Here is a 27,904-nt window from a genome sequence, read left to right as displayed (position 1 = left end):
GTCTCAGAGATTTGTTTTCGTTTGTTTTGGAGAATAAAATCAACATGGCTCGCGCGGGCCCTGCGCTGCCCTGCCGTTCTGCCCTGCCGCGCTGCCGACGGCTGCGAGACTTTGACGCACAGGTTCCGTCTCCGTCTCGAATTCCCTCCGCCTTTTATCGGGCCGGCCCTCAGATCTCGGCGGAACTTTTAGAAAAATGTGTCGCGCAAGGCCAGGCCGGGGCGCGGCGGCGAGGGCCGAGATCGAGGGCACGGTGAGAACGGTCGAAATCCCAGACGCGTTTTGAGCTCCAGAGTCGCCCAATGGGACTCGAACCGAACGTGTGGCCCCACCAATGGATTCCTCGTTCGGAGAGCAACCCATTGGTGGGGTCACACGCTCGGTTCGAGCCCCATTTAGCGACCCTGGAGCTCAAAACGCGTCTAAGATTTTTGCCGCCTCCACCGATCTTCCGGCCCACTGTGCCCGGCGTGCCTCGGCCGCCTCCGCACCGTGGCTTGCCAGTTTTCTGAGAAAACTAACGAAAGCATCAGATAGAGCCCCGGGGTGCTGCCGAGCCTGCGAAGCCGAGACGACCTTCCCTGACTTTCCTTGACTCGGCGCTTCGCTTCACAGAATGCAGGTCGAGCCTTGTGGGAGATTATTTCTGCTAATTTCCGGCTAAAGCGAAGCGGTTCCTTTTTTCTGCCTTGTTTTTGTTTTTGTTTTCGTTTGCTGTCTCCGGACGGAAATGAGCTTCGACGGGAGACAGCGGTTGCAGCAGTCGTATTTCCAGGACGTGAATCCGAGACACGGCGTGTCAACGACCCCGTGCCGCGCACTGCGCGCAGATCCACTGGAAAAGTGGAAGAAAAGAGGAGAACGTACTTAGAGCGCCGCACAGTGGGCCAGAAGACCGGCGGAGGCGGCCAAAACTCCAGACGAGTTTCAAGCTCTAAAGCGCTAAACAGGACTCGAACCGAACGTGTGACCCCACCAATGGATTCGTCGTTCGGAGAGCAATCCATTGGTGGGGTCACACGTTCGGTTCGAGTCCCATTTAGCGACTCTGGAGCTCAAAACGCGTCCGCTCGGTTCAAAGGGTCGAGGCAGTGCACCGCGATGTAAGGATCGGCGGGCTGCCCTACCCGACTTGGCCATTCTCCGCGTGTCCCGCGTCTAATGAAGGAGTGACCAGCTGTTCATTATATCGTCCCCCGCGCTCCGCTCCCCTGCGGCTAGCCGGGGCGGCCGGGGCCAGCCGGCCTGCCTGTCGTCGTGTCACTCGGGGAATTTCGGCGGGAATGGGCACGGACGGCGCACGTGCTGCCAGCCACTGCCAGCCGGCGACCGTCTCTCTCGCACCCGTGGGGCGTCCCGCAGGGCGCGCGGGGGTGCGAGAGAGACGGAGCGACGAAAGCACTCCTCGGAGTCGCTCGGCTGGGGCGGCCAGAGCCGCGCTTTCAGCGTTGTAGCAGACTGGCCGGCAGAAAAAGCGGCAGACAGACAGACAGACAGACAGACAGACAGACAGACAGACAGACAGACAGGCAGGCAGAAGCAGAGCGCGACGGAAGTGAGGAATTTTCGTGGATTGAGTCGCATCCTTTATTCCTGTTTTTATTACATCCATCCCTATGCTTAGTCTTCCGAGAGGGGACAAGCCAAACAACTGTATGCTCCGTATTCTGGCCCCCCCCCCCCCCCGGCCCTCCACTGCCCGGCCCTGCTGTATCGAGAGTGCCCCGACCAGCCATCGCGCTGTCTCTCTCGCTCTCTAAGCGAAACGGCCAATTTTAGGAGTCCTGCTCTCGTAAACAGGGAGGTAAACAGCAAAGCCAAAAATCAGCAAAAGCAAAACGATGGCTGTCGGGTAGCATGAACGGGGGAGGTCAGGAAGGGTGTACACAGGGGGCCAGAAGACCGGTGGAGGCGGCCAAAACTCCAGACGCGTGAGCTCCAGAGTCGCTAAATAGGACTCGAACCGAACGTGTGACCCCACCAATGGATTGCTCTCCGAACGAGGAATCCATCGGTGGGGTCACACGTTCGGTTCGAGTCCCATTTAGCGACTCCGAGATTTTGACCGTTCTTCTGACCCACTGTGAAGGGTGCGACGGACGTGCGCCCCACATTCTAACCCTTCAACGCGTCGATGAGCGCTAAAAAGGTCCGAAATGAGATTCAGGGTCCTGGGTCGGCCGAGGCCGCCTGGCCGGGCAGCGTGAATGGAGACCCTTCCCATTCCTGCATTAGCAGAGGCCGAGGCATTCAGAGAGGCGCAACGCGTCGCAAGGTGTAGGAGCAAGCAAGCGCCTTCTTTGTCGCGGTTAAAAAACGACCCTTCCTACGACTTTGGTTTTTCACGCGTCGTGGATGTGGAAGTTGATTTTTGTCGCTGGCACTATTTTTCGGGGACCGTGAATACGCTTCCGCGACCACTCGAAGAGCATCATAAAGCCGACTTCCGCGCTGGGCAGCTGCTTCCCTCCCCTCCCTCCTCTCCCCCCCCCCTCTCCCCCTCCCCTTTCCCCCTCTCACCGCCCTGTCCGCATTCGCGTGTATCGCGATGCCTTTCTGGCCCAATCCGACAAAAAGTCGAAGCGTTTCCCCGACGGCAGTAAAACAAGAGCCAGGGCGAAAAAAGGGAAAAGATCAACCAGAGAGAGAGAGAGAGAGAGAGAGAGAGAGAGAGAGAGAGAGAGAGAGAGAGAGAGAAGGGGGCTGGACCTCTCGGCATAACAAAGGCGGACATATATAACGAATCGTAACAAGAGGAGACATTGTTATGAGGGCAAGCCCCTGGCCCGCCCCCTGGCCCGCCCCCCTGGCCAGTAGCAGCCCGCTGCCCGCCACGCCCCCGCCAGCACGCCCAGGCCTGGCCCAGGCCGCCACCAGTGTCGTGACGTGTTGGGCTGCGGCGCTGCCATTCAACCTGGGACAACGGACAACGCCCTGGCCTTGTTAGAACCATCCTTCCTTCCTTTCTATCCTCGATGCCGATCGTTCCTGACTCTGGCCGCACAGTGGGCCAGAGGGCCGGCGGGGGCGGTCAAAATTCCGGACGCGTTTTGAGCTCCAGAGTCGCTAAATGGGACTCGAACTGAGCGTGTGACGCCACCAGTGAGTTCCTCGTTCGGAGAGCAATCCATTGATGGGGTCACACGTTCGGTTAGGGTCCCATTTAGCGACTCTGGAGCTCAAAAGGCGTCTGGGATTTTGGCCGCCTCCACCGGTCTTTTGGCCGACCGTGCGGCTGCCTCACTCCTGTCCGTCTGTCTTGTCTGTCTGTCTGTCTGTCTGTCTGTCCGTCCGTCTTTCTGTCTGCAGTCTGTCTTTCCGCGCTGTCTGCGCTGTGTGAATGTTTGCCCGTCGCGCTGGACACGTGCTTGTTTGTGTTGGCAACTTTCTGCTCCGAGTATGAGCCGTTCAAACGGAAACCGTCGCGCTGCTGCTCGGCGTGCTCGCCCTCCATTCCGAGAGTCGTTCTCTGTCTCTCTCGCACTCATGGGGCGTCCACCACAGGTGCGAGAGAGACAGACAGCGTCGAAAACGACTCTCGGAATCAGTCTGCTGCTGGCGCTGCTACACCGCCCGCGCGTCGCTTCTCTCGCCAAAACGAAAGGCAAAGTTTGCCCAAGCCTAGAATGACCAAGCAAACACACGGTCGGCATTGTTTGTCTGTCTGTCCGTCTGTCTGTCCGTGAGCGTCTTGGGACATTCCGGTTCCCAGAACGGACGCGCGGCGAGTCCCAGAACTAAGGCGATGAATTTACTCAGCGCGGCGTGACTCGTTGATGACGGAACGATTTCTACCGTTTGCTCTTAAGTTCAAGCGCGGATCCGGGGGGGGGGGGGCAAAAGGACAATTGCCCCCCCCCCCCTTGACCCCTAGATAGCCGCCTGAAAGGTAGGCAAAAAGCACCGATTTGCCCCTGTAAGTAGGCAAAAAGTGCTACTTTGCCCCCCCCCCCCCCTTGGGCCAACTCTGGATCCGCCACTGCTTAAGTTTGTAGAGAGTGACGATGTTTCTCGTCAAACTGTGTGTCACTGACGAAAATGACCTGAAACGGAAATTAAATTTGACACTTAAGTTCTCCGTACCGAAAAGGAAAATTGGAAACAAAATCATTGGGTCGCCACCTACCTCTTTAACGATCGCTCGTATGCAGTAATAAAGCAGTAGAGAGAATCATGGTACCCCTCCGATTTTCTTTCAATCTGTGAGCAAATCCTCAATTTCACCGGCATCAGGCGTGCCAAAAGAACGACCAGAAGAGTAGGGGAGACGGGAGGGGGAGAGAGAGAGAGAGAGAGAGAGAGAGAGAGAGAGAGAGAGAGAGAGAGAGAGAGAGAGAGAGAGAGAGAGAGATGAAGGGAGGGACGAGGAGGCTGACCAAACAGATCAGGCGGGCGCTGCGCTCTTCCGACCCATTATGCTGCATTTGCATTTTCCGGGCAATTGGCCTGGCCTGCTGAAATCGGATACCGGCAAAATAATGAAAAGAGAAGAGGCGGCGCTGGAGGGCCTCATCACCTCGGCCCGCGCACAGTGGGCCAGAAGACCGGTGGAGGCGGACAAAACTCTAGACGCGTTTTGAGCTCCAGAGTCGCTGAATAGGACTCGAACCGAACGTGTGACCCTCCCAATGGACTGCTCTCGGAACGAGGTCCGCGATTGTAGCAGCCAGCGAACAACAACAACATCAAAACACGGACATGAAAAACAACAAGAATTTGCAGCAACAGTTTACGAGTTATTAATGAACGGCCGCCACGCCCTCAGGACTCCTCACCTGTTGATCCTCACCTGGCGGGGCGGGGCGGGGCGGTGCATGCGACTCACGTAGGCGTAGGCGTCACGCCCCGCCGAATCGCGCCCTTCACGTCTGGCAAATCAACGGTGTGGCCCATCGTCACGTCGTGGCCGCATCGGTTAGGGTGTCGATTTGCGTCCCAGAGGTCACGAGTTCGAATACCGAGTCTGCTTCCTTTCCCTTTCCTGTTGGTGTCGCAACCTACATCGGAACCCAGTCGGAGTGGTGGGCAGAGAGCACTAATTCGGCTCGAGAGCTGCCCACAGCATTTTTCCCGCACTATCATTTTTTTCTCGCCAGGATCATTTCTTCGGTAACGTTTGTTTCTGTTTTTCTCTCCGGTTTTCTTTGTTTTTGACACGAACACCGCTGTGTTGCAGCACCGGCCGGGGCCGGCCGTGCACGTCCACGGCGGCGGGGACCAGGACGAGTGGAGCAGCAGCACGCTGCGGCTGGAGGCCAAGGCCGTGGCCAAGGCCGCCAGGTCGCTGCGCTGCGAGGCCAGCGTCTACAGTGTGTGGCGCAGGGCCTCGGACGACGCGCCCCTCCGCGCCGACCACCCGCAGCTCGCGCCGGTGCGGGGCGCCGCCAGCGACTGCGGTGAGCAGGGGAGAACGAGGACGACGACCAGGAGGAGGAGGAGGACGACCAGGAGGACGACGACGACCAGGAGGAGGAGGACGACCAGGAGGACGACGACGACCAGGAGGAGGAGGACGACCAGGAGGACGACGACGACAGTCCTGGCCTTCTGCATTAACTAGCGCCGATTCACAGTGTGGCGGTGGGGCCTTCTTGTAGGCACCGGGAGAGGCGTATATCCTCCTAATCTGCAGCCGCCCCCCCCCTCCCCCTCCGGTTGATCAGCCACCCCTACGTATTCCCCGCGGGCTCACCCCCCACCCCCCCACCCCGCCCCGCCCCAAACACCTCGACGACCCTCCCATCCGCCGCCGGGGGCGCCGCCTCCCCGCCTCGCGTTTGAAACACATCTTCTAAGCCGGGCCGGCATAAAAAGGACTTAGCGGAAATGTGGATGCGATGTGGGCGCGGAAAACGGTTCTGGAATTTGGCGAGAGCAATGCCGGGGCGTGGCGTGGCGAAGAACACTCTGCGGCTGACGACGCGCTCGTAAACAGGGCCTCTCCGTCGGCACCGGCCCGACGGCGCACAGTGGGCCAGAAGACCGGTGCGGTCGAAATACCGACGCGTTTTGAGCTCCAGAGTCGCTAAATGGGACTCGAACCGAACGTGTGACCCCACCAATGGATTGCTCTCCGAACGAGGAATCCATTGGTGGGGTCACACGCTCGGTTCGAGTCCTGTCCGCGTCTGACGCGGTCCTCAATCTCGGCCGCAACGCGCCGCCGCTCCGGGACCCCCGCGAAGCTGGCCGGCGACTGGCCGCCGTTCCCCCCACGGGCGCCAAGGGCGCGGGTTCGAGTCCCCCCAGCTGCCATGCAAATTTCGCTCTCCGGGGGCCCCTCACGCGCACGTGTCGCGTTCGCATGCATGCCCCCCCCCCCTCGCACAGAGCTCGCAATCCTCTTAGCAGTGATAGGTATTCCAGCCAGGCAGGCGGTAGCGCGGTAGCCTTCCAGTGGTCCACCGCGCCCCCTTCATATCAGGGCAGCCACTGGTGCCTCGCGGACTAACACTCGAGAAGGATGGGGTGCGGTCATTTGGTCGCCTTCACTTGGAAAAGGAAAACTCTACACTTTCAGAGCGGCTCGCCTGCACCGCGCGCAAGAAGACCGATGAGGCGGGCGAAGCTCTAGACGCGTTTTGAGCTGCAGAGTCGCTAAATGGGACTCGAACCGAACGTGTGACCCCACCAATGGATTGCTCTCCGAACGAGGAATCCATTGGTGGGGTCACACGTTCGGTTCGAGTCCTGTTCAGCGACTCTGGAGCTCAAAACGCGTCCAAGATTTCTGTCGGGGATTCGGTCGAATGAATGGCAGCGTCGGGACAGGGCTTGCTAGCTGCCTTTTCCAGCCCCGGTGATTCTCCATGTCCATATCCAGCAGACTGGCCGTATAAAATAATACTGCCGAACACATGATTCCCTGTCGACGCAACGCCACTTTTATGGACCATCAAGACACATTTTCGGCAGTATTCATTCAGGGGGAAAAGAAAACACGTCCCGACGAAACGAAGGCAACTACCTCCTACATTGCCCGGGGTCAATGACTCGGGACTCGGGTTCGATTCCCGTACATGCCGCGTTTGTTTATTCTGCCCCAATCGTTTTGATTTCTACTCCGCGGGACGCGCCTCCACTGCTTGTCATTGTGTACACAGTATATAGAGGGCGGCTCGCACACTCACACACACACACACACACACACACAGCGTCTTGTCCGAGGGGACGCCTTAAAAGCCCCCAACTCGCGTCGCGCCGTCGTTTCTCCGCGGTCCAGCGTTGCAGCTGCCGCGGTTTTGGCGGGAGAAATGGCGACTGCAGTTTCGCTCCATTTATTCGCTGGGACGGACAGACAGTCAGACAGACCAGGGGCGTGTCTACGGGGGGGCTCAAGGGGGGCTCAGCCCCCCCCAGTTCGATCTGAGCCCCCCTTGAGTTTAGGCTAAAACGTCAATAAATAATCACTGTTTGAGCCCCTAAAGACAGGCAAATGGTGTTGCGCGCCTGGAGGGTAGGCAATTTGAGGTACACGCCCCTGCAAGTTAGGCAATAGCCCCCCCCCCCAGTAAAACGTTCTGCACACGCCCCTGAGACAGACAGACGGACAGGCAGACGGAGAGACAGACAGACGGACGGAGAGACACACAGTCAGTCAGACAGACAGACAGACAGACGCTCGATGCTCATTGCCAGCAACTGCGGCGCCGCTCCGTTTACGAATGGGGATTAACTGCGGCATCGAATCTCAATGCGAATGTGTGTGTTTTTGTTGCAGGCTCGCTGAGCAGCCTGTCCAGATGGTCCAGATGGGGCCTCGCCACCGCGTCCGTGTCCGTCGTGCTGTCCGTGCGCCACTTCCGAGCCACCTGCCGGTAGCGCGCGGGCCGCCGACGTCAATGTGCCTCTCGAAAGCGAACGTGAATGTGACTTTGATAAGCGAATGTGAATGTGGCTCCGACCGCGACGATGAATCGCGCGGCCGGGCGGCGTGGAGGGAGAGGGAGCGGAGAGTGGGGCGACGAATGTGAATCCGAAAGTGGCGCCAAATCCCCGCCTCATCCCATTGGCTCAAAATTATTGACTCTAGAAAGCAATCGGGCCAGTGTGTAGCGATACGCGGCTACGCGCTGTAGGGTGTAGTATCGCAGCCATCGGGGCCATGAATACCCTGATATTGACAGAGGGAATCCGGAGGATCGGTGCGACGCTCACCAAGGCGCGCCAAGGCGAGGCGGGTCGCAGGGTGAGGGCCGGAAGGGCTGCGGGGCACAGTGGGCCAGAAGACCGGTGGAGGCGGCCGAAACTCTAGACGCGTTTCGAGCTCCAGAGTCGCTAAATGGGACTCGAACCGAACGTGTGACCCCACCAATGGATTGCTCTCCGAACGAGGAGTCCATTGGTGGGGTCACACGTCCGGTTCGAGCCCTGTTTAGCGACTGAGGAGCTAAAAACGCGTCAGCTTCGGCCGCCTCTACCGGTCTTCTGGCCCACTGTGTGAGGGCTGCGAGCCAGGTGGGGCGAGACTTTCGTCAGCAAGCTCTGTGAACACTCTAAATGTTCTTATGGCGAAAGGCTGCACCAGCATATTATGGTAAAGATTTTCTCCATGATCCAAAGAAATTCGAAAAAATATCTGTAAGGTATCACAGTGATTTTTTTCTTGTGGGTTTTAATTATGGTTCTACAACTTGACATCCCACGCTGTCTTGAGGGAGAAGGGAGTTTTCCTCATAGATAATGAGAAACTCTTCGAAGATTGTTAAATGAATCAAGAGGCACGTCTCCAAAAATTTGGGGACTTCGTGGGACTCAAGTTGGTCCACATGTTTTGTTTCAAAACTGTCAGGTGTTTTTTTTTTTCAATTATTTTACGAAAACTTTTGAAAATTTTTACTTCTGTGCTGCTTAGTTGAGCTGGTGATTCAACTGTGTTGTACATAAGATTGGTTATTGATGTACATGAAATTTTGAAGTTTGTTGATGTTTCTTTTCAGAGTAGGTAATTTCTTTGTTGTGCGATATTGTCGGGCGAAGCGATTGAAGCAGTGGACTTCGTTTACGATGAAGTTCCATTGCTTCACACTGATGAAGTGCGAGAATCACCTGTCCTGTTAAAAGAGTGGAAAATTTCGTCTTAAAATTATGATATTATGATATGTGTGTCGTGTCGTCTGTTCAAATTTGCCGTTGGTTTACTTAAATAATGCACCCACTCCACAGGCATCAGGGGTTTTTTATATCGCAGCAGTCTAGTAAACTGTGTTTCTGTCCATTAGAATTCTATTTTATGGTTCAAAACTAGACCGTCGTGTGAATATTTCGAAAATAGTCTTTCGTTTTACCTTATTTTGACTTACTTCTTAAAAGAAAAACTAAGAAATAATAGAATAACTAAAAAATTAAACATAATTACGTGTCCATTTTAAGATTCGAAGCCTATTTTCTAACTGTTTGTTTGGAGGGTGTCTGGGACAGCGTTTTCCAACGAATTTGTGAAGAAAAGGAAAACTTCCGTGGATCGAAATAAAGCGCTTCTCAGAACAAGTGGCAATTTTCTTTTATCCGCCTTACGGCCAGACAAAAACACGCCCACACGCACACACACACACGCACACACATACACACGTAGCCGCCACCGGCATGAAAATAAACCTCGATGACCACTGCTCGAGGGGCTGGTCCAGATTCCGCGACGTGAGTTTGCTGCTTTTGGCGTTGCCTCGGCGTTGCTTTCGAGTTGCTTTCGGCCCACAATTACTCCCCAGACCTCTCGAACCCACAAAGGAAACGCAGAAAAGAATTAGGCCATTTACGTGCTTTTTCTTTCTTCCCCGATCCAATCAGCCACACAATCGAAGCGCGGGATCGCCTCTTGCGGGCCGACCTCGGCACGGCCAGCAGCGCGATTCTTGAAACGAGATATCCAAGGCACGGCACGCCACACAGTGGGCCAGAAGACCGGTGGAGGCGGCCAAAACTCCAGACGCGTTTTGAGCTCCAGAGTCGCTGAACGGGACTCGAACCGAACGTGTGACCCCACCAATGGATTCCTCGTTCGGAGAGCAATCCATTGGTGGGGTCACACGTTCGGTCTGAGCCCTGTTTAGCAACTCTGGAGCTCAAAACGCGTCTGGAGCTTTGGCCGCCTCCACCGGTCACTGGCCCACTGCGCGCCACGGCGAAATACAACAGGGTCTTATATCCGGGCCAGGGCACGGAGGGGCACGGCACGGCGGGGCCTGCACTGTCCCGGCCAGCCCAAGGGCCAGCCAATGAAAAGCCGTGTTCAGATGGATGGTGGTCCGCTCTCAATGCGGTGATCAAGGACCCCCGTTATCCCAAGATCACCCACCGGGGGAGGAGAGAGGGGGGGGGGCACCATTTGGGGAACGGCCACGCGACGTCCCGCGGGGCAAAGCGGGGCCGCGGGGCAGCGGGGCCGCGGGCCGGACCCCCAAAGTGAGATTCATCACACACGTGTCCCCGGGACGCCGAGACGCAGACGCCCTCCCCCCACTCATGAAACCGACACGGGCCGCAGGCTGTCTCTGTCGCTCTCGCGGGCCGTGCCTGGCCGTGCCGCTGCGGTGCGAGAGAGACAGCGAGTCTCTCCTCCCCGGCCAAGTCGCGGCCAACTCGTAAAGCGGGGCATGCAGGGCCTTGGCCGGGGCCACGCCGGGGCCGAGACGGCCGCCGTGCCGCTTTCTTTGATTGTGCAGCTTGGCTCCAGCGCTCTCCTTCTCGCTCGCACCCGAACGGACAGCCCCGCGAGGGGGAGAGAGAGAGAGAGAGAGAGAGAGAGAGAGAGAGAGAAGGCACTGCGCACTGGCAAGCGCGGAGCCGACCGCCCGGGCAGCGGGCCTGCCCGCGGCGCAGGGCTGCGTGGCGGGCTTGCCTATGTGCTGATCCGCAGGCGCCGTGCAGGACTCTCGGCGCCGCACAGTCGGCCGCCAAAACCCCACACGCGTTTTGAGCTCCAGAGTCGCTAAATGGGACTCGAACCGGACGTGCGACCCCATCAATGGATTGCTCTCCGAACGAGGAATCCATCGGTGGGGTCACATGATCGGTTCGAGTCCAATTTAGCGACTCTGGAGCTCAAACCGCGTCCAGAGTTTTGGCCGCCTCCACCGGTCTTCTGGCCCACTGTACTGCGGTGCAGGCGCCTAGGAGGCGGATGATGGTCCCCCAGATTCGTCCCGCGGGACTTGCAGGAAACTGCCCTACAAATTATACCGATGCCGGACCGAGTTGGGCCTGGCGGCTCGGCTCGGCTCGGCTCGGCTCGGCGCGGCTCGCCGGTATTAGCGCGGCCAAGCTGAGCCAAGCCGGGCGAAGCGCCGCAAAGTATTATCAAGTCAGGATGGGTCCGATAAGGACCACCAGGACCACCAGGACCACCCAGGTGGCGTCAACAGCGCCCCTCCGGACTGGCGGCAGAGCGCGGCCGAGAGCAGCGGCAGCAACAACACGACGGCGACACATAAAACAACAACAACAGTAGGAGAAACAACAACAAGAACAACAACACGCACGCCGTTTCCATTTTTCCGCGTCGGGTCGCCAAAGTTCGGGCGGACGACCGGCCCGCCTTGTGCGGCCCCACCATGCCACACCGCCGTGGCGCGCCACTGCATGAGACAAATAGAGTCCTCCCGCGTCGCGGCTTTTGTCTCTCCCGCCTCACTCGCTCCTCACTAAATCAAGCCCGAGTGCCTCTCTCTCTCTCTCTCTCCGGCCAACTCCACGACATAATAACTATCCATAACGCCCCAACGATGGCTAAACGCCACGTTTAAGTCGAGCACGATGACGCCATTCTTCGCCTCTCTCTCTCTCTCTCTCTCTCTCTCTCTCTCTCTCTCTCTCTCTCTCTCTCTCTCTCTCTCTCCTCCACGCGCCAGTCACGTCGCGGCGTCACTGCCGATTGGCCCTTTCGTCCTTCCTCCGCGACAAGGGCGCCGCTCGCGAAGGGCACCGCGCGGACTGCCTCCGAGAGTCGCTCTGTCTCTCTCGCACCCACACGGGACGCCCCACGAGTGCGAGAGAGACAGAGCGACGAAAGGGACTCGCAGTCTCTGCAAGGGCGGCCACGTGCCGCCGAGGGGAAATCAACTTCCTTTCAAGTCCGCGCCACTGTAAGCCGTTTTCGGCGCGACGAATTTCCCCATGCTGCCCTCTGCCCTCCGACAGGACTGGACCACGCGTGGGCCACCAGCAGGAGCAGCAGCTGGTTGGTGTTGCGCTCTCTCTCTCTCTCTCTCTCTCTCTCTCTCTCTCTCTCTCTCTCTCTCGCACACACACACTTCCGGTGTGCCGCCCGCCCTCCTCTCCTCTCTCCCGGAAACACGCCAACAGTGCCGGAAAGAGGGGGAGATTGTGCGAATGGTGATTGGTCATGATTCGCGATTGAATGCGCGGGGCGTGCGACCGCGACGCCGTGACCCGTCTGACCCACTGACAGACGGACGGACAGACAGACAGACAGACAGACAGACAGACAGACAGACAGACGTCCGACGCCAACTTGACCGGAACCGGAAATGACCCCGGGGCGGCGGGGAAGATATTTTCCGCACCTAAACTAATTGCGTTTCATATGCAAGCACTTTGGGAGAGGCGCTCCTAAACTTGACCGTGTTTGCATTTCAAATGCAACTCTAAACTGTCCTCCCTGAGGGTCCTCCCCTCCCCTCCCCTCCCCGTCGCCCAGTCCCTCCCAGTCCAGCCGGCAAACGGGGCCCCCGACGGCGCGTTCGAAAGTGCTTGCCCGTCCGCCGGCCGAGGTGGGCAGCGGCGTGTCGTCGCTCTGTCTCTCTCGCACCGAGACGAAACGGCCCATGAGTGCGAGAGAGACACAGATAGGAAGTGCGCTGCGGAGAAGGCAGCCCGTCGTTCTGGACGCAGCCCCGGCGAGGCGCGCGGCCGCGGCTGAGAAGTAAGTTGAATCCCGCAGACTGATTCCGAGGAGCAGTGTCGCCGCTGTCTCTCTCCCACTGAGGGCCGTTGCCGTGGGTGCGAGAGAGACAGAGCGACGAATCGCTCTGCTGGAAGCGTTTTGAGCTCCAGAGTCGCTACACAGGACTCGACCCGAACGTGTGACCCCACCAATGGACTCCTCGTTCGGACAGCAACCCATTGGTGGGGTCACACGTTCGGTCCGAGTCCCATTCAGCGACTCTGGAGCTCAAAACGCGTCTGGGGTTTTGGCCGCCTCCACCGGCCTTCTGGCCCACCGTGCCGACACGCGCTACCGGTGCGCCCCTTGGGGGGCCCCATGGGGGGTCGCGCCCTCGCCCCTCCCCGACGTCATCGCCGCCGCGCCGCCAGCTCTCGAGTCTCGACGCCCTCCCTTTTTTCCCCGCCTTGAATTATACGAGTTGAAAAAGTTTTCAAACTGCAGTAAAGTTGTCGGAATGCAGGGTCGGGCATGTGCCGGCGTGTGCCATTCGGGGTGACTTAGCCGCAACCCTGTGCGTCTTGTTCACTCCTAAACTCCCCCCTCCGCCGCTGGGGGGCGCCCCGCAGCGCGAATGGCTCCATTTACGGCGTTTTTGTCGTTCCACGTGTTGTGAGGCAGCCGTCAGGCAGCCGGCGGGACTCGACCCGAACGTGTGACCCCACCAATGGATTCCTCGTCCGGAGAGCAATCCATTGGTGGGGTCACACGTTCGGTTCGAGTCCCATTTAGCGACTCTGGAGCTCAAAACGCGTCAAGGGTTTTGGCCGCCCCCACGTGCGGTGTTGCAGCGCGGTGGAAGGCTTCCGCGTTCTGCAGCCTGCAAGCCTGCAAGCCTGCACGAGCCCCCAGCTTGGAATGTCTCAGGCAGCGAGGCGGTGGAGGAGCAAGCAGCAAGGAGCAAGCGCTGCACAGTGGGCCAGAAGCCGGTGGAGGCGGCCAAAACTCTAGACGCGTTTTGAGCTCCAGAGTTGCTGAACGGGACTCGAACCGAACGTGTGACCCCACCAATGGATTGCTCTCCGAACGAGGAATCCATTGGTGGGGTCACACGTTCGGTTCGAGTCCCATTTAGCGACTCTGGAGCTCAAAACGCGTCTAGAGTTTTGGCCGCCTCCACCGGCGTCTGGCCCACTGTGCGCTGTGGCTGGAATTCTCCAAAACAGCGGCGCGTGCCGTGCTGCCGTACCGTGCACTGTGCGGCCAGGCCGCGCCACGCCGCGCCACGCCACGTGCAAGGTGGAGGCCGCGACTTCGGGGGCAGAACTCCATGTGGTTCCTTTGCGGTGGGAATTCCAAGCTCGTAAGGGAAGGTTCGGCCCCACGCCCCGCCCCGCCCCGCCTTGCCCCTCGGGGGCCTCGGAGCGGCCAGACAAGGTCGTGGGTACGCACCACAGGTACAGCCGGTTACCCTGGTTACCCTGGTTACCCTGGTTACCCTGGTTACCCGAGCCCTTCCAGTGGAGGCTGCCCTGCGTCTTCCCAGTGGCCGTCTACTCCGTCTGCGCTTACTCCGTTTACCCCACAGTTCCCCAATGGACTCACATGACATAAAAAAGAAAGACCCCAGCCTGGCCGGCCGCTGGCCCGCTGGCCCGCGCAGACCTTTCTCCTCCACTGCGAGCTTTCTTTTTTTCCACGGCAGTGTATTTCCGCTCCTTGTTGCTGGAGGCTGCACAGTGGGCCAGAAGACCGGATTCCAGACGCGTTTTGAGCTCAGAGTCGCTAAATGGGACTCGAACTGAACGTGTGACCCCACCAATGAATTGCTCTCCGAACGAGCAATCCATTGGTGGGGTCACACACTCGGTTCCAGTCCCATTTAGCGACTCTGGAGCTCAAAACGCGTCTAGAGTTTCGGCCGCCTCCACCGGCATTCTGGCCCACCGTGCTGGATGGAAGCGAGTGCCGCGTCGGTTACACGCCAGGCTAGGTTACACCATTACGCGGCCACCCGCGCCGCCCGAACAAGTGCCTGCTCTTCTAGAAGACGGCGCTCCGGTGCGGCCAGCACGCGGTGCGGGCGGCATGGCGGCACGGCGTCGTCATCGTGGTCCCTAAACCTCGCCAAGTGCCACCGTAAAAATAAGAATATGCATCAGCGCACGCCCCCACCCCCCAGCCCCCTCCCCAGCCCGTCAATCCTGCCCCCCGCCCGCCTTCCGGGTTCCAGGGCTGCAGGGTTTCATCCTTGGTTCCATCCTTGCCTGAGCCGTGGCCCCCGGGGGGCTAGGAGGGCCCAGGCGGGGCCCAGGCGGGCAGGCCTGCCTCTCCAGCACGCTGCGCGCTGCACGCCCTCGACCAGTATAAACCAGACTCCGTCACTCTGTACCACAGTGGGCCAGAAGACCGGTGGAGGCGGTCAAAATCCCGGACGCGTTTTGAGCTCCAGAGTCGCTGAATGGGACTCGAACTGAACGTGTGACCCTACCAATGGATTGCTCGTTCGGAGAGCAATCCATTGGTGGGGTCACACGTTTTGGTACGTATTCACTTTTGAATATTTTTTTAATTTTTCAGCGCCGGGCTGCGGGAGCCCCTTACCCCTTCGTATCGGTATGCGGTGAGGGGCGGCGCGGGCACGCAGGGGCGCGCCAGGCACGCGGGCAGGCGACAAGGTGGGGGGGGGAGGGGGAGGGGGAGGCCCCCCGCGGAGTGGAGGCGAAAGGAGGCGTCTCGCGGAGGAATGCCAAAATTAAAACATGACGGAGTCCACTTGGGCCCGGCTAGGGTAGGCCCGGCTAGGCCCGGCTAGGCTGGGCTATACCCTCGGCTATACCCGTGACATTTCAATGCTCCGCACGACGAAGCAGGCAGCCAGGCTGGTCAGGCGGGGCAGGGCCACGCACAGTGGGCCGGAAGAGAGGAAGCGGACCGCCGCACAGTGGGCCAGAAGACCGGTGTCGGCGGCCAAAACTCTAGACGCGTTTTGAGCTCCAGAGTCGCTAAATGGGACTCGAACCGAACGTGAGACCGAGACCCCACCAATGGACTCTTCGTTTGGAGACCAATGTGATGGGGTCACACGCTCAGTTTGAGTCCTGCATCCTTTTCTGCCCCCTGCCCCTCGAACACGAGAATGAGGCGCGCCGTTCTGGTGCGGCCCCGTCTCTCTGCGCCGCTCTGTCCCTCTCGCACTCGCGGGGCGTGCCGCAGGAGTGCCAGAGAGAGAGAGAGAGAGAGTCGAGGCCAGCCGTCTTCGCGCGTCGCCATTCGCACGCCAATTTATTGCAGCAGCGAGTCCAATCTATCTATCTATCCATCTGTGCGCTGGTTGTGCCATTCCGGCACAGGGCTCGCTCGCCACGTGCGGCCCTGCACTGTATTGTAGTCATTGCAGTTGATTGCGGACGGCTGGGAGAGGGAGGGAGAGAGAGAGAGAGAGAGAGAGAGAGAGAGAGAGAGAGAGAGAGAGAGAGAGAGAGAGAGAGAGAGAGAGAGCTGTGGGAACGGGAAGGGGAGGAGGGTATTGGAACGGACTGGGCGTGTTCTGGCGAGATCCCCCGGGCATTAATCCTGACTTAATTTCATTCCACGTCGCTGTCTTGTTTTTGGCCGAGTCTGGCCGAAAGGCCGGCCTTCCCCTTTCCCATCTCACCAATCCAAGGGCGGCCCCCACATATTCGGCCACACGCCCAGGATGCAGGATACTGGTCGCGCTGGCCACTGGTCCGGGGGCGAGGCTTGGCGTGCTTGCCTGGCTGGCCGAGGGAAGGGACACGGATCTGAATGGATTGCCGACCATAGCGCACGGTGGGCCAGAAGACCGGTGGAGGCGGCCAAAACTCAAGACGCGTTTTGAGCTCCAGAGTCGCTAAATGGGACTCGAACCGAGCGTGTGACCCCACCAGCGCATTGCTCTCCGAACGAGGAATCCATTCGTGGGGCCATGCGCTCGGTTCGAGTTCCATTTAGCAACTCTGGAGCTCAAAACGCGTCTCGAATTTTAGCCGCTTCCACCGGTCTTCTGGCCCACTGTCCAGCGCACCCAGACCCGAAATGAGGGCGGATGCCTCGGCAAAGCGGGCAAGGCGCCCGCCACCAACAATAAGAAGAAAAAATTGAATAGATTTTGGAAAAATTTCAGAGCCGCGCCATCAAGGTAGGCCGCCCGTTTGACACGCTGCGGCGGAAAATATAAGCCCCAACCGGGATTTGAATCCAGAAACCCAGACATGGCCGACATTTCAGCCTACTGAGCCACCGAGGCACTGATTGATAAGTTTCTGTCTAAAGTTGGAGTGATGGAAAAGGTAAAGAAGAAACAAAAATAAACTCGCAATTATCGGTTTATATTTTTCAGGACACATATATGCAGATTGCCAGTAAATACATAAATACAACTGGTGATATCTATACAACTAACATGCATTGCAATAACTGAATGCAAAGGAACAACTAGAGTGAGAATAGCATTCACAAGAACAAAGTTTTCATGGCATATTCAAATAACATTGAGAAATTAGTTTAAAAGGACAGAAGAGACTTTATACATGAGTAAGGAAAAAAACGTCCCATAGGTACTTAGAACAGTTATTCATATCATTTGGAATGTTAAGTATTGCAAACACAACATGCAATAAAATCTAACCATTAACACACAAAATTATCATAGAAAAATAGCTCCACAAAGTGGAATAACAAGTAAAAATTAGAAATTATGGAAATGCCATTCTTTAAATTATTTGCTCTTTGATACTGTTAATCTGAAGTATGCACAGAAGCAACTTAAGTCAGACTGGGCGCGGGTGTATATATTAACTTTACGCCTATGGCTACTGTTCCACAAGACATTTCGACAGTAAAACAGAACATACAACTAAATAAATATTCCAACGAATTCACAATTAAGGTAGGATTGAAACATAATACTGATTATAAAGAGTACTAGAACATTACAATCTCGCCATTACACTCGGCCCTGCCAGTGCGTCAACCTTGTCTCGCTTCCAACACGCTAACTCCCAACTCTCATACAGATAAATACCCCCTGATCCACACCTACATCACACAGTGGGCCAGAAGACCAGTACAGGCGGCCAAAATTCTAGGCGCGTTTTGAGCTTCACAGTCACACAAGTCGAACGTGTGACCCCACCAATGGATTCCTCGTTCGGAGAGCAATCCATTAGTGGGATCACCCGATTGGTTTGAATCCCATTTAGCGACTCTGGAGCTCCGTGTTTTCCTTAGAACAGTGTCCTACTAATGGCTGCAAATCTAATAAGGCTGCATCTATGACCAGTGGGAGTCCTAATGACTAACTTTTGTCTCTACACCAATGGGGAAAAGGCAGTTAATAGCAAAGCAATTCCATACCTTGCAAAGTTTTTTTTTTCTCCCTAGAAAATAGACTACTGATACGTATTAGGATTGGACTTAAGATCGGAAAATAGTTATCAGAAGTAATGGAAAATCACCTTTTAAAGAAGCATGGCAATAGTTTGAAAATATGATATGCACAGGAGTCTTATGATTTTCTCTATAAAAGAATAGTGATTGATTCTGATTCTGAAATGTTAGTCAAATTGACAGATTCACTGCATGTCAATGCATACTGCCAAAAACAACTGGAATTCGAAACACAACAATGACTATCGTCAAAGCAAATTATTCCCCCAATAGTGCCCATCTTCCACACTTGAACTCGCAGAATAAATACCTTAACAAAATATCTCATGAGAAATGAAAAGTTCTGCTATTGAACCATCACAAATTACTCAGTCTTGCCTTACTAAGAAAAAAGTCCTTCGACTACTAAAAAAGTGAGACAAATTTCTCTTGATAAATTAAGCATCATGCACTGTGCTGTACTCTTCATAATTGTATTGCAATTTAATTATTATGCAGTTCAGAATCAGAACAACTACTCACTAGAACCTCCAATTCATCAGGAAGTAGAAATACATATCTAAGCAAGAGACCAGCCCAAGAGCACACTTAACCAGACACCTAAATTTTAAATTAAATGTCAGAGTTTTGACAAAAATAGAAAGGTATCTTGCATCAGCATCAGTCAAGAGCAACGCAAGGATACGATATGGGAGTGATTCAAGACAAATCGTAAAACACTACATTTTCATAATCTTCAAACACTACAATGTAAAAAGAGTGATGAAGCATTTTAATATCATAGAAAATAGAGAAACATCAATCTCAAATGAGTATGAGTCAGGAATTATGTGTAATGTCATAGCATACCTTTATCATCTTGGAGGTCATTTCTGCAATAGTTGTTAAGGCATGGACAATTGAATCTATTGATACATAAGTCAGAAGTATGTCATGTCACCTACCAGCCCAAGTACACAAATTAAGAAATACAATTTATGAGAAGGAGGGGAGGGGGTTGTTACATTGAGAGTTGAATGCAAAAAAAATCACAATTTGTGATATGTTAGCTTTAAGTACATACATACTTTCGAACACTTCAAAGGTATGGAGTTTCAATCACAACAGCAGTAAGGCTAGAGCTAAGGCCGTCAATATATTCACTGCAATCCACAGCCTTTCTCGCCTTTTCTCTGACTTTTGTCCGACTGGCAAAGCATCCCAGTAAAGCATTTCATAATTTTAAATAAAGGAATCATTGGCAAGATAGGAAATGCTTTATCAATTTCAACATTCACAATCCTTGGTGACTTAATTCCTCCAATCGACGAAGATGTTCCATAAAACCAGAAGAACATGAAATATTATGACTGACTAAGCATTAGTAGCTGACAGTAATTTGCCACAAAATGTATGTCTTTTGTTAAAAAATATTGTACAATTTAACTGCCTAGAGAATTCCTAAAAAATATTTGATTAGCTTTGTTCAATAATGACCAACGACTACATAATAAATACAAATACAAATTGCGACTGGACTTGTCATGTCAGCAGCAGTATACAGAAAATACAATACAATAACTTAAATTTTACACTTTCTAAGTCAATTCAGTTTAGGCACAGATTTATTACAAAATATGAACATTATTACTTTTGGTCAAAACTTTAGTTACAAGACATTCAGGCATACTTATTTACACACAGAAAATACAGTTTAAATTGAACCTGATTACATGATACAAACAGTACTTGTACTGGTCTTCAAATAAAAGTATTGAAAAATGAGAACATGTCTATTTAATAATTAAGTGAATAAATCATTTAAAAAATCAAAGCATAGACTAGTATAGTAAGAGCTCATTTTTATATGCTGTCTTTGGCCCATATCTGTTTTGGCCTTGTGAAGATCAGATTTTTTAACTCTCATTCCTGCTTCATTAACAAAAAAAGTTACAGGTTTAGGTATCATTGGAGAGTTCTCTATTTAGAGACTAGAATCAGAAGTAGCTGCACTTACAAAACCAGCTCCCTTAATTAAAATAAGTGCAAACACACACAGAAGCATTGGCAGTGCTCAAACATTGTTGTCAAATAACAAAATGGACAATTGGATCAAATGGTTTCCTTCAAAAAAGAAAAACACAGAATAGTCAAGTTAATTAAAAACCCTTCCCTACAGTCCCTAGTCATTTAAAAATGATAAAAGCTTACACTTCAGTTTTCAATGACAAAAAGCCAATAATCCTGATATGTTGATATTGGACGTCAATATTGTTTTGACTACAAGGCCATGAGCATTGAAAAATTGACACTTCTACCAAATGATATAAGAGCATAAAAATTTGCCAAATAGCGTATTTCTCTTATGAGTAGTCTAGATTACAGCAGTCAAAAAACTTTTGTTTCACAAAGAGTAATTGACAATATGTAGTGTATAAGTGCAGCCACACTATCAAAAAGTCCACCATTATGGTAAAGAACGTCGAAACCACTTTTTCACTCGGTTGATTACCCATTACTCTCCAGGCTGAGTAAATGTCAATGGTGGGGATGAGGCTTTCTTTGAGCCACATCACTTAAACTGAGATGGGGCTTCACCTGGGGTACTGGACCACAAGAACCTTGGCCTGCCTGACAGCTCGGGTAGCTGCGAGGCACAGTAATAGCCTTTGTATTCAACTTTGACTTAATGTCCGTCTTGGAAACATTAGCAATGGCTTTGTGATGAGGTCCAGGACTTCTTACAGGTGAGTCGCAACCAGCTCTCTGTCCAGCACTTCGTAATCCAATACTGGGACTATGAGGAACAGTAACACCAGAACTACTGCTGGCGCTGCTTGAGCTCAGTTGCGCTGGCAGAGGAGACGCTGTGCGGCTTGTTGCTGGGCTCGATGAACCAGATCCCGAGCGATACCCAGAGCGCGACCCTGATGGGAGCCCCGATCCCAACCTAGGGCTCAGCATTGGTCAGGGAAGAACCTCTACATAGTTCTCCGGAACCAAGCCACTTTTACCATTTAAGGTGCCTTCCAGCCAGCCAGGTTCAAGAGATGATCGAACTGTGAAAAAGAGGACACAAAAGTTACCAAGTGCAATTCACTACTGACGAACAAATAAACAGCAATGTGTAGAGTGATAAATGAGCAAAACATACCATTGGTTATAATTTGGTTAGGTTCAAATGAGAGCTCCCCATCATTCTCTCCAAGACAAGCGTAAAGTGTTCGGACCCGTCTGCTGTAAAACAATGGAAGTTTAAGAATGAATTAACAGGGAAAAGAAATACTAATCTTTGGAAAAAAGATTTAGAAATACTTACAAAGTTTCATGTGGCTGGTAACTGGTAGCAAAGTGGTAATTCATCTTTCCGACAGCTCCTCTTTTACTTTTCTGAGGTATGACAGCTGAGTAGTTACTGTGCACATTCACATCTCTTGAAGACAGAGACGAAACAGACTCATTAGAGCTGCTAGTGCTATTTAAAGCATCAGCTCGGCTGGCATTAACTGAAATTTGAGCACATTCATCTATTAGAAAACAATTTCTAAACAAAAGTAAACCACAAAGCACCACAAGAGACATACCAAGAGCGCCATAAAATGGTTGAGCCATGGCCTTTTGCATTTGATGCTGCTGCTGTTGCTGCTGTTGCTGCTGTTGTTGTTGTTGTTGTTGAAGACTAAGAAGATTTCCTTCTGAGTAGGCTGTTGTTCGACTAGTTGGTCTCATGAGGCGTACCATGTGCCTTTGTTGAGAGGGTTGCTGCGGTTGTGCTTGCTGTGGCGAAGTCTGCGTAGGAACAGCATGCTCTCGGCTCATGTGGTCAACACTCATGTGATATCTATGCACCACTGTATCTGCGCCACTAGCAACATTGTGCATGCTTGAACTAAGAGAAGAACTCAGGTCACCTCGCATTGCACCATCATAGTGTATCTTTGGTCCCACCTAATGAAAGAAAGTGAAAGCAAATAAGAACACATGATACATGTGATAGAGAGAAGCAAGCAAAGCACTTGTTTAGAAATTACTAACATGATGTTGCACTGGAGATACATGGTGAGGTCCCCTTATAATGCCATGAGTTAATGAATGAGGTGGGGTTGTAGATATATACGTGGGCTCTGCTTTCACATATGTTCGAACATCTGGCCTGATTTCTGGTCTGGTGTCTGGTCTTAAATCTTGTCGTGTCTCTGGCCTCACATCATTCCTTGTTTCCACACGTACATCTGGAGGTATTGAGTCCAAAGTCTCTGGCTCCGACTTGAATATCTAAACAATAAAAGTTGTAAAGAAAATTGAAAATGAAAATGAAATAAATGAACCAAAGCACTGTAAGATATCTAACCTTTTCATAATTTTCAATAAGAATTTCAACCACAACATTACAGAATTTTATATCCATTATAGCAGCAACAGTTTCTTCTTCTGGACGTAACAAAGTTGGTCCGAAACAAACTCCAAGATTACTAACACTCATGAGGTTCTTATCAGACTTGGCTGAGACGCTACAAAAGAGAAAAAAAAGAAGAGATTTTGTTTTGAAAATCAAGGATACGGCAAGAAGAACACGGACTCAGAAAAAAGACAAATACTACTCACTTAGTTAGATGGGAAATGAGAATATCCAGCATATTGAAGTTTGTTTGTGGCAACCGGTGCATAAGTACGTGAACATCATTAACCCTCATTTGTTGGGTTTCTTGCTCTGAAAAATAATGAGAATTTAGAAACAGGAAAAAATAAATTAAGGTCTCAGCAGAACACAAAATACGCACTAGCTGCAGCTATGAACCCATTGTGATATCTGAAAGTAGTCAGAGGCTCAGGTAGATTACGTAGATAAGTCTTCAGTGCACTTGTTATAGTTTTGCTTTCCCATTCAAAGGCATCATCAAGGTTTAATTTCTCCAATTTCCGACGGTCCAATCCAAGAGATAACAATTTTGATACTTTGGAGGTAATTCCCACAACTCTGTACAGACCTTGTTCTTCTAAACCTGTGCAAATTGATATAAATATTAAAAATATGGCAGGAAATTTCCAAGACGCAAACTGAGGGCATAAATTCAACAAATTTACTAACCACGAGTTTCCAATGCTTCAATACATTTGTTCACAAACATAAATCCAACCTCATCCAATGCCCTTTCTTCAACTCTTTCCTTAACTACTTTTCCTGGCTGTGTGTATGTCTGAAAGAGAATAAATGCATGAAGGAAGAGGACAACACACTCTGAGAGTAGACATCAAAAGTGTTTTAAGATGCATCGAGATTCATCCAATGATCAGTTGAATGCAAACACAAGATTCACACATTACACTCTGATGGAAATACAGCATATTAGCACCAAATAGATAGCAGAAATAAAAATCCTTATGCATGACTAAAACCAAATCAAGCAGCAAGTTTCTTAAAACTAGTGAATGGAATGTAACCGAGGGAGGTGGCCATATGGAGGATGGTAAGACAGAAAAAGAGGTGATTTTTAGAAAAAAAAACCATGTGCAGGTTTGATTAGAAAAAGGACCAGTTGTTGAAATAAATAATACGTGTAAACAAAATTATTATGAGGCAAAATTATTATAAGATAGCAAAGATGCAAGTATCATTTTTGGAAACAAAAATTATCTATGATGACGATGGAACACAAATCTTAATCTAATTCTTTTCAGAAGCAATGCACACACATTCATTAACATGCAAAACAGGATTAAAGCACATCCATGAACGTGATACGCAAATAAAGGGAGATGTAAGCAATTTCAATAGCATGCCTCTAGGAAAGCTCCAACTTTGTGTACAAAGTAGAGAGGCCCTCCCCATTGAAATAGGGAACATGCAGATGATGTTCAAAGCACCACCATCATAAACATTGGCCAGTCTCCATTCGGCTACATACCATAGCAAAGTGTGGTTCTTCACTTACAGGCTCCTTCCCATCCATTACATCCATCCAAGACTTGCGATCCTCTTCAGAGAGTGCTTGAAGGGTGTAAACAACACCAGGTCTGAAAATGACAACACAATGAAAATTGAGAGCAAAACACGCACACACACACACATGCAAAAAAAAATAAGGTAAAACACACTTTTAAAAAAACTTTATTAAGTTACACATCTAAGGGAACTTACTTGTCAACAGAAGTAACATCAAAACAAAAACGTTTCTCTATGGAATCAGACATTCTCCGCACACATGATGCCAGTATCATTTTTTCAGACGTGTTCTGTGCATGGTAATTTATTTTAGCAAAAATTCAAAAACTTCAAAATTTAATACACAAATTTTAAGAAGACTACTCACAAATTTCCCTGTCATTTGGTTATAGGGTATCATGATGAATTCCTTTTTATCCCGCTGATAGGTACAGTACTGTTTACTCCAAGTAGTTCCAAAGGCTTCTACAAGAAAAAGGAGAAAAAGTGTAAAGGGCAGTGAAAAAAGGTAACCAAGAAATCCTTAAGGTCCATTAAAACAGTTAAATGGTACTTACTCTTTTCCATCATGAAGAGATATCCCTCCCTTGTGTACTGCTTGTTTGTGATTCCAGCCTCAACTGGTTTCTAAGAAAATTGAAAAAAAATTTGTTAAGTCATTGAGAAACCAAAATACACGAAGAGAAAAAAGGCTGCAGTCTAAGTACAAGAATCTTTCTTACCGTTTGCCTCATTTCTAACATTTTTTTCATAAGTGATTCAGTTTTGTCTCGAGTTTCCTCGAAATTCTCTCTTGTCTGTAACAGAATATGGAAGTTAGACAAAATACATATGGGAAGAGTATACAGTAAAACTCACAGGTGCAGACAAGATAAATAGACTGTGAAAACCATGCAAAACTTCACACTTCATGAAATTTGCTTGAAAAAAATTATCATTTCACATTACGATGTTTGAAGAAACTGATCAAAACAAAATAAAGTTCAAAAACCAAGCCTTACAGTTGAGTTAAAAAGAGGTCAAGAGATAGTAAGTGCAACTTAAGGGAATCAATAGGAAACCCTCAGCGGTCAAACAATTAAAACAAGAAAATATACAAGCTATGAAAGTAAAATGGTAGCGAAAGAAGACCGGATTAGGTTCCAACAGTAAAAGATATAGTATACAGCCAAAAACACATACACATTAGAGATGCATAAAATATAGCAACTGATAAACAAAACTTTTTCAAATGCCAAAGAGAAGCTACAAATTTGAAATCAAACAAAAGACCCAGCACACAGTTACATACGGAATGCCTTAGCTCGATCCTTCACCATTCACTGGCCTCAACTCTACTAGAATTGTACCATTCTCTAAAGATCCTTTTGAGAACTCATTTCCATTTGCCAAATTGGAACTTAAGTAAGGCATAATAAATGAAAATGAGAATTACAAAATGAGTATCATAATTAAAAAGGAAAAAAAAAGAACAGAAAAGCCTGGCAAATTACAGATATGAAGCAAAATCACAAGAGATTGAGAGTATGTACCTTTTGGATGCGAATCTGAAGCTCTCGCATGTATGGTTTAAAATCCTCTGCAACTTCATGGCCTTGGTGGTAAAAGGTGAGCCAACTGAACATAAAACTCAATAGCTGAAAACCAAAGATGAAACAGGTGAACAACTTCGAACTTTAAGGTAAATCCAGACCACAACTCCTGAAGTTGAGCCAAGATTTACTTTACTTCACAAAGGCATATTGTTGCGTCCCTACCGTTTCTACAAATTCAAACTTTTTACGTTCTTGTGCTGCCTGAAGCACAAAAACATACTCAAGACTAGCTTGACAGAAAGATCGCTGCTCCAATTGAAGCGTAGCATCGGCTTCTTGAAGAACATTATCTTGTTTTTTAGTAGAGAGGTTGAGGTACCGCTCCTGGCTTTGACAGAATTTGGCTGTCTGTTTATCAAACTTTTTCTTCCCCTCCTGAAAAATAAGACAAATTAGTCTCTGGAAGAATAAAAGAGGATGTTTCAAAATGCAGGAAGTTGAGTTACCTTAACTCCTCCAATGTGAGTTTTACGGAAGTTGTCAAGGGGTACAATAATTTGATCATATGCTCGTTCCAGCTACAAGAGAAGAACAAAATATTTAAGAAAGTGGACACAATGATGCTCTTGACAGTGCAGTGGTCTTGATGGGTAACGCAGTCATGCACCCTGCTTGCCTTGGTAAAAGGTTACTGATCTACAAGACTATTTTTTGTTTGCTACACTAGAACTAGATCTAGCAAAATGTCTCAACAAATATGATATAATTCTCATTTACCTAATAACACAGCTCAAAAGAGCAATCCTTGCAGCAAGAATAAAATAAGCACACGTTTTCAACAGGTGATTAAATTAAACTACAATGCCATAAATTAAGTGAAAACAAAACAACCATAAATCAGTAGGATGTGCTTGTTACAGAATGCTGGTCAATAGAAGATGGACCAAAGATTTGACTAAAATATGTGAACACTGATAGGAATGTGATAATAGGATTCCAAATGAAACAACAGTGACTCTAATTAACAATATAAATCAAAGGTATCAAAATGGCATACACAAATTGGTCATGTATATAACACAAGAGCACCTGGTCTAAAGTGAACAGGCAAGGAAAACATAAATATACGACAATAAATTGTTACATAACATACCATATTGTCTCGTTCATCTTCAATAGATGCAATAAGTCTCCCCATCTGGGCCAAAGACTTAGATATGACAACCTCATCATCAGTTTGTGAGGTTCCAATGCACTCAAAGCTGAAATTTTCCAAACTTTTAGAGAGTGTGCGCTGGGCACGAGAAAGATCTGAAAATAAAAGAAATGGGCCAAAATGTATACGACAGAAAGGAAAAGTTTGAGAGATGGTTGATGTATGTAGTTCAAAACATTATAAAATGCTGATAACAGCAATGATAACTGAGGCTAAAATCTTGTTCCAAAGCAAAAACTAATAGATAGGGGAGTTGAAAGTAGTGAATATCACTTCAAAACTCTAAAATTACAATTCAAAATCAGACCTCAGCTGAAGTTGGAACCTACAAGGGACTACAGCATTTAATGAGGGGGCCGTATCGTGAAAATCTTTGAATGTAACAATACAAAATGAGGCAGAGGTCATTTTAGAAAAAACAGACTAAAAATTTAAGCTAGAAATAACATGACAGATGGGCCTCCAACCTCAATCTAGACCAACAAATAGAAAGTAAGCCAACTGCAGAGGCACTTAATTTTCAACTTACTCTTAGCAGCACTGAGCAAGTCCTTCACTTCCTTGATGAGCCTCTTGATCTGTTGACTAGTTTTCTCCAACTCCTTTTCGTGTCTATGGAGATTTTCTCTAAAGTGAGGACTATCAGTCAAACAGTCCGTGAACTCCAGAGGCTGAAGTCCCACACCCATTTTGACGGGTATCACTTTAAAACACTACATGAATTAATGACGATCACTCTCAACACCACCAAACATATCATCATTTTCGCGACACCTCGGGATTTTGATTTTGGCACACGAAATCCAAAACGAAATAAACAAGGCACCAGCAGCTGACATATTTTCGTCACAACCACTGCCTTGGAAACTGCGCGCAAAGAGACTGGGCCACAACGCACTGCCTTCTAGAGTGGGAGGGGCCCGGGGAGTGGGGAGGGGGGGGGGCGGTAGCGGCGCGAGGCGCGCGAGGCTAGA

General features: G+C 50.6%; 2 protein-coding genes across 3 annotated transcripts in view; one reads left to right on the top strand and one right to left on the bottom strand.

Annotated features, from left to right (window-relative positions):
- LOC117648448 (V-set and immunoglobulin domain-containing protein 2-like) overlaps positions 1 to 18,168 on the top strand; it is a 95,449-nt gene extending 77,281 nt beyond the window's left edge. The window contains exons 5-6 of the mRNA XM_034390952.1: positions 5,177 to 5,396; positions 18,098 to 18,168. Of these exons, the coding sequence (XP_034246843.1) occupies positions 5,177 to 5,396; positions 18,098 to 18,168 (291 nt within the window). The remainder of the gene's footprint in view (positions 1 to 5,176; positions 5,397 to 18,097) is intronic.
- LOC117648056 (rho GTPase-activating protein 10-like) lies at positions 17,176 to 27,619 on the bottom strand. 2 transcript variants are annotated; one of them, XM_034390220.1, is made up of 19 exons: positions 27,460 to 27,619; positions 26,868 to 27,025; positions 26,221 to 26,292; positions 25,937 to 26,149; positions 25,712 to 25,816; positions 24,902 to 24,976; positions 24,737 to 24,806; positions 24,547 to 24,644; positions 24,375 to 24,469; positions 24,142 to 24,250; positions 23,325 to 23,433; positions 23,017 to 23,238; positions 22,841 to 22,946; positions 22,587 to 22,746; positions 22,271 to 22,510; positions 21,820 to 22,183; positions 21,555 to 21,741; positions 21,390 to 21,472; positions 17,176 to 21,294 (listed from the first exon to the last, which is right to left on the bottom strand). In XM_034390220.1, the coding sequence occupies exons 1-19, from the start codon at positions 27,617 to 27,619 to the stop codon at positions 21,203 to 21,205; spliced, it is 2,718 nt and encodes a 905-aa protein (XP_034246111.1). In that variant the 3' UTR covers positions 17,176 to 21,202. The 2 variants fall into 2 exon arrangements, with proteins under 2 accessions (XP_034246111.1, XP_034246112.1); XM_034390221.1 differs by having other exon boundaries at positions 24,169 to 24,250.
- Positions 27,620 to 27,904: the final 285 nt, after the last annotated feature.

This window comes from Thrips palmi, unplaced genomic scaffold, assembly GCF_012932325.1.
Source record: "Thrips palmi isolate BJ-2018 unplaced genomic scaffold, TpBJ-2018v1 HiC_scaffold_3, whole genome shotgun sequence".
Classification (NCBI taxonomy): Eukaryota; Metazoa; Arthropoda; class Insecta; order Thysanoptera; family Thripidae; genus Thrips; species Thrips palmi.
This window is presented reverse-complemented; position numbering and strand designations above follow the sequence as displayed.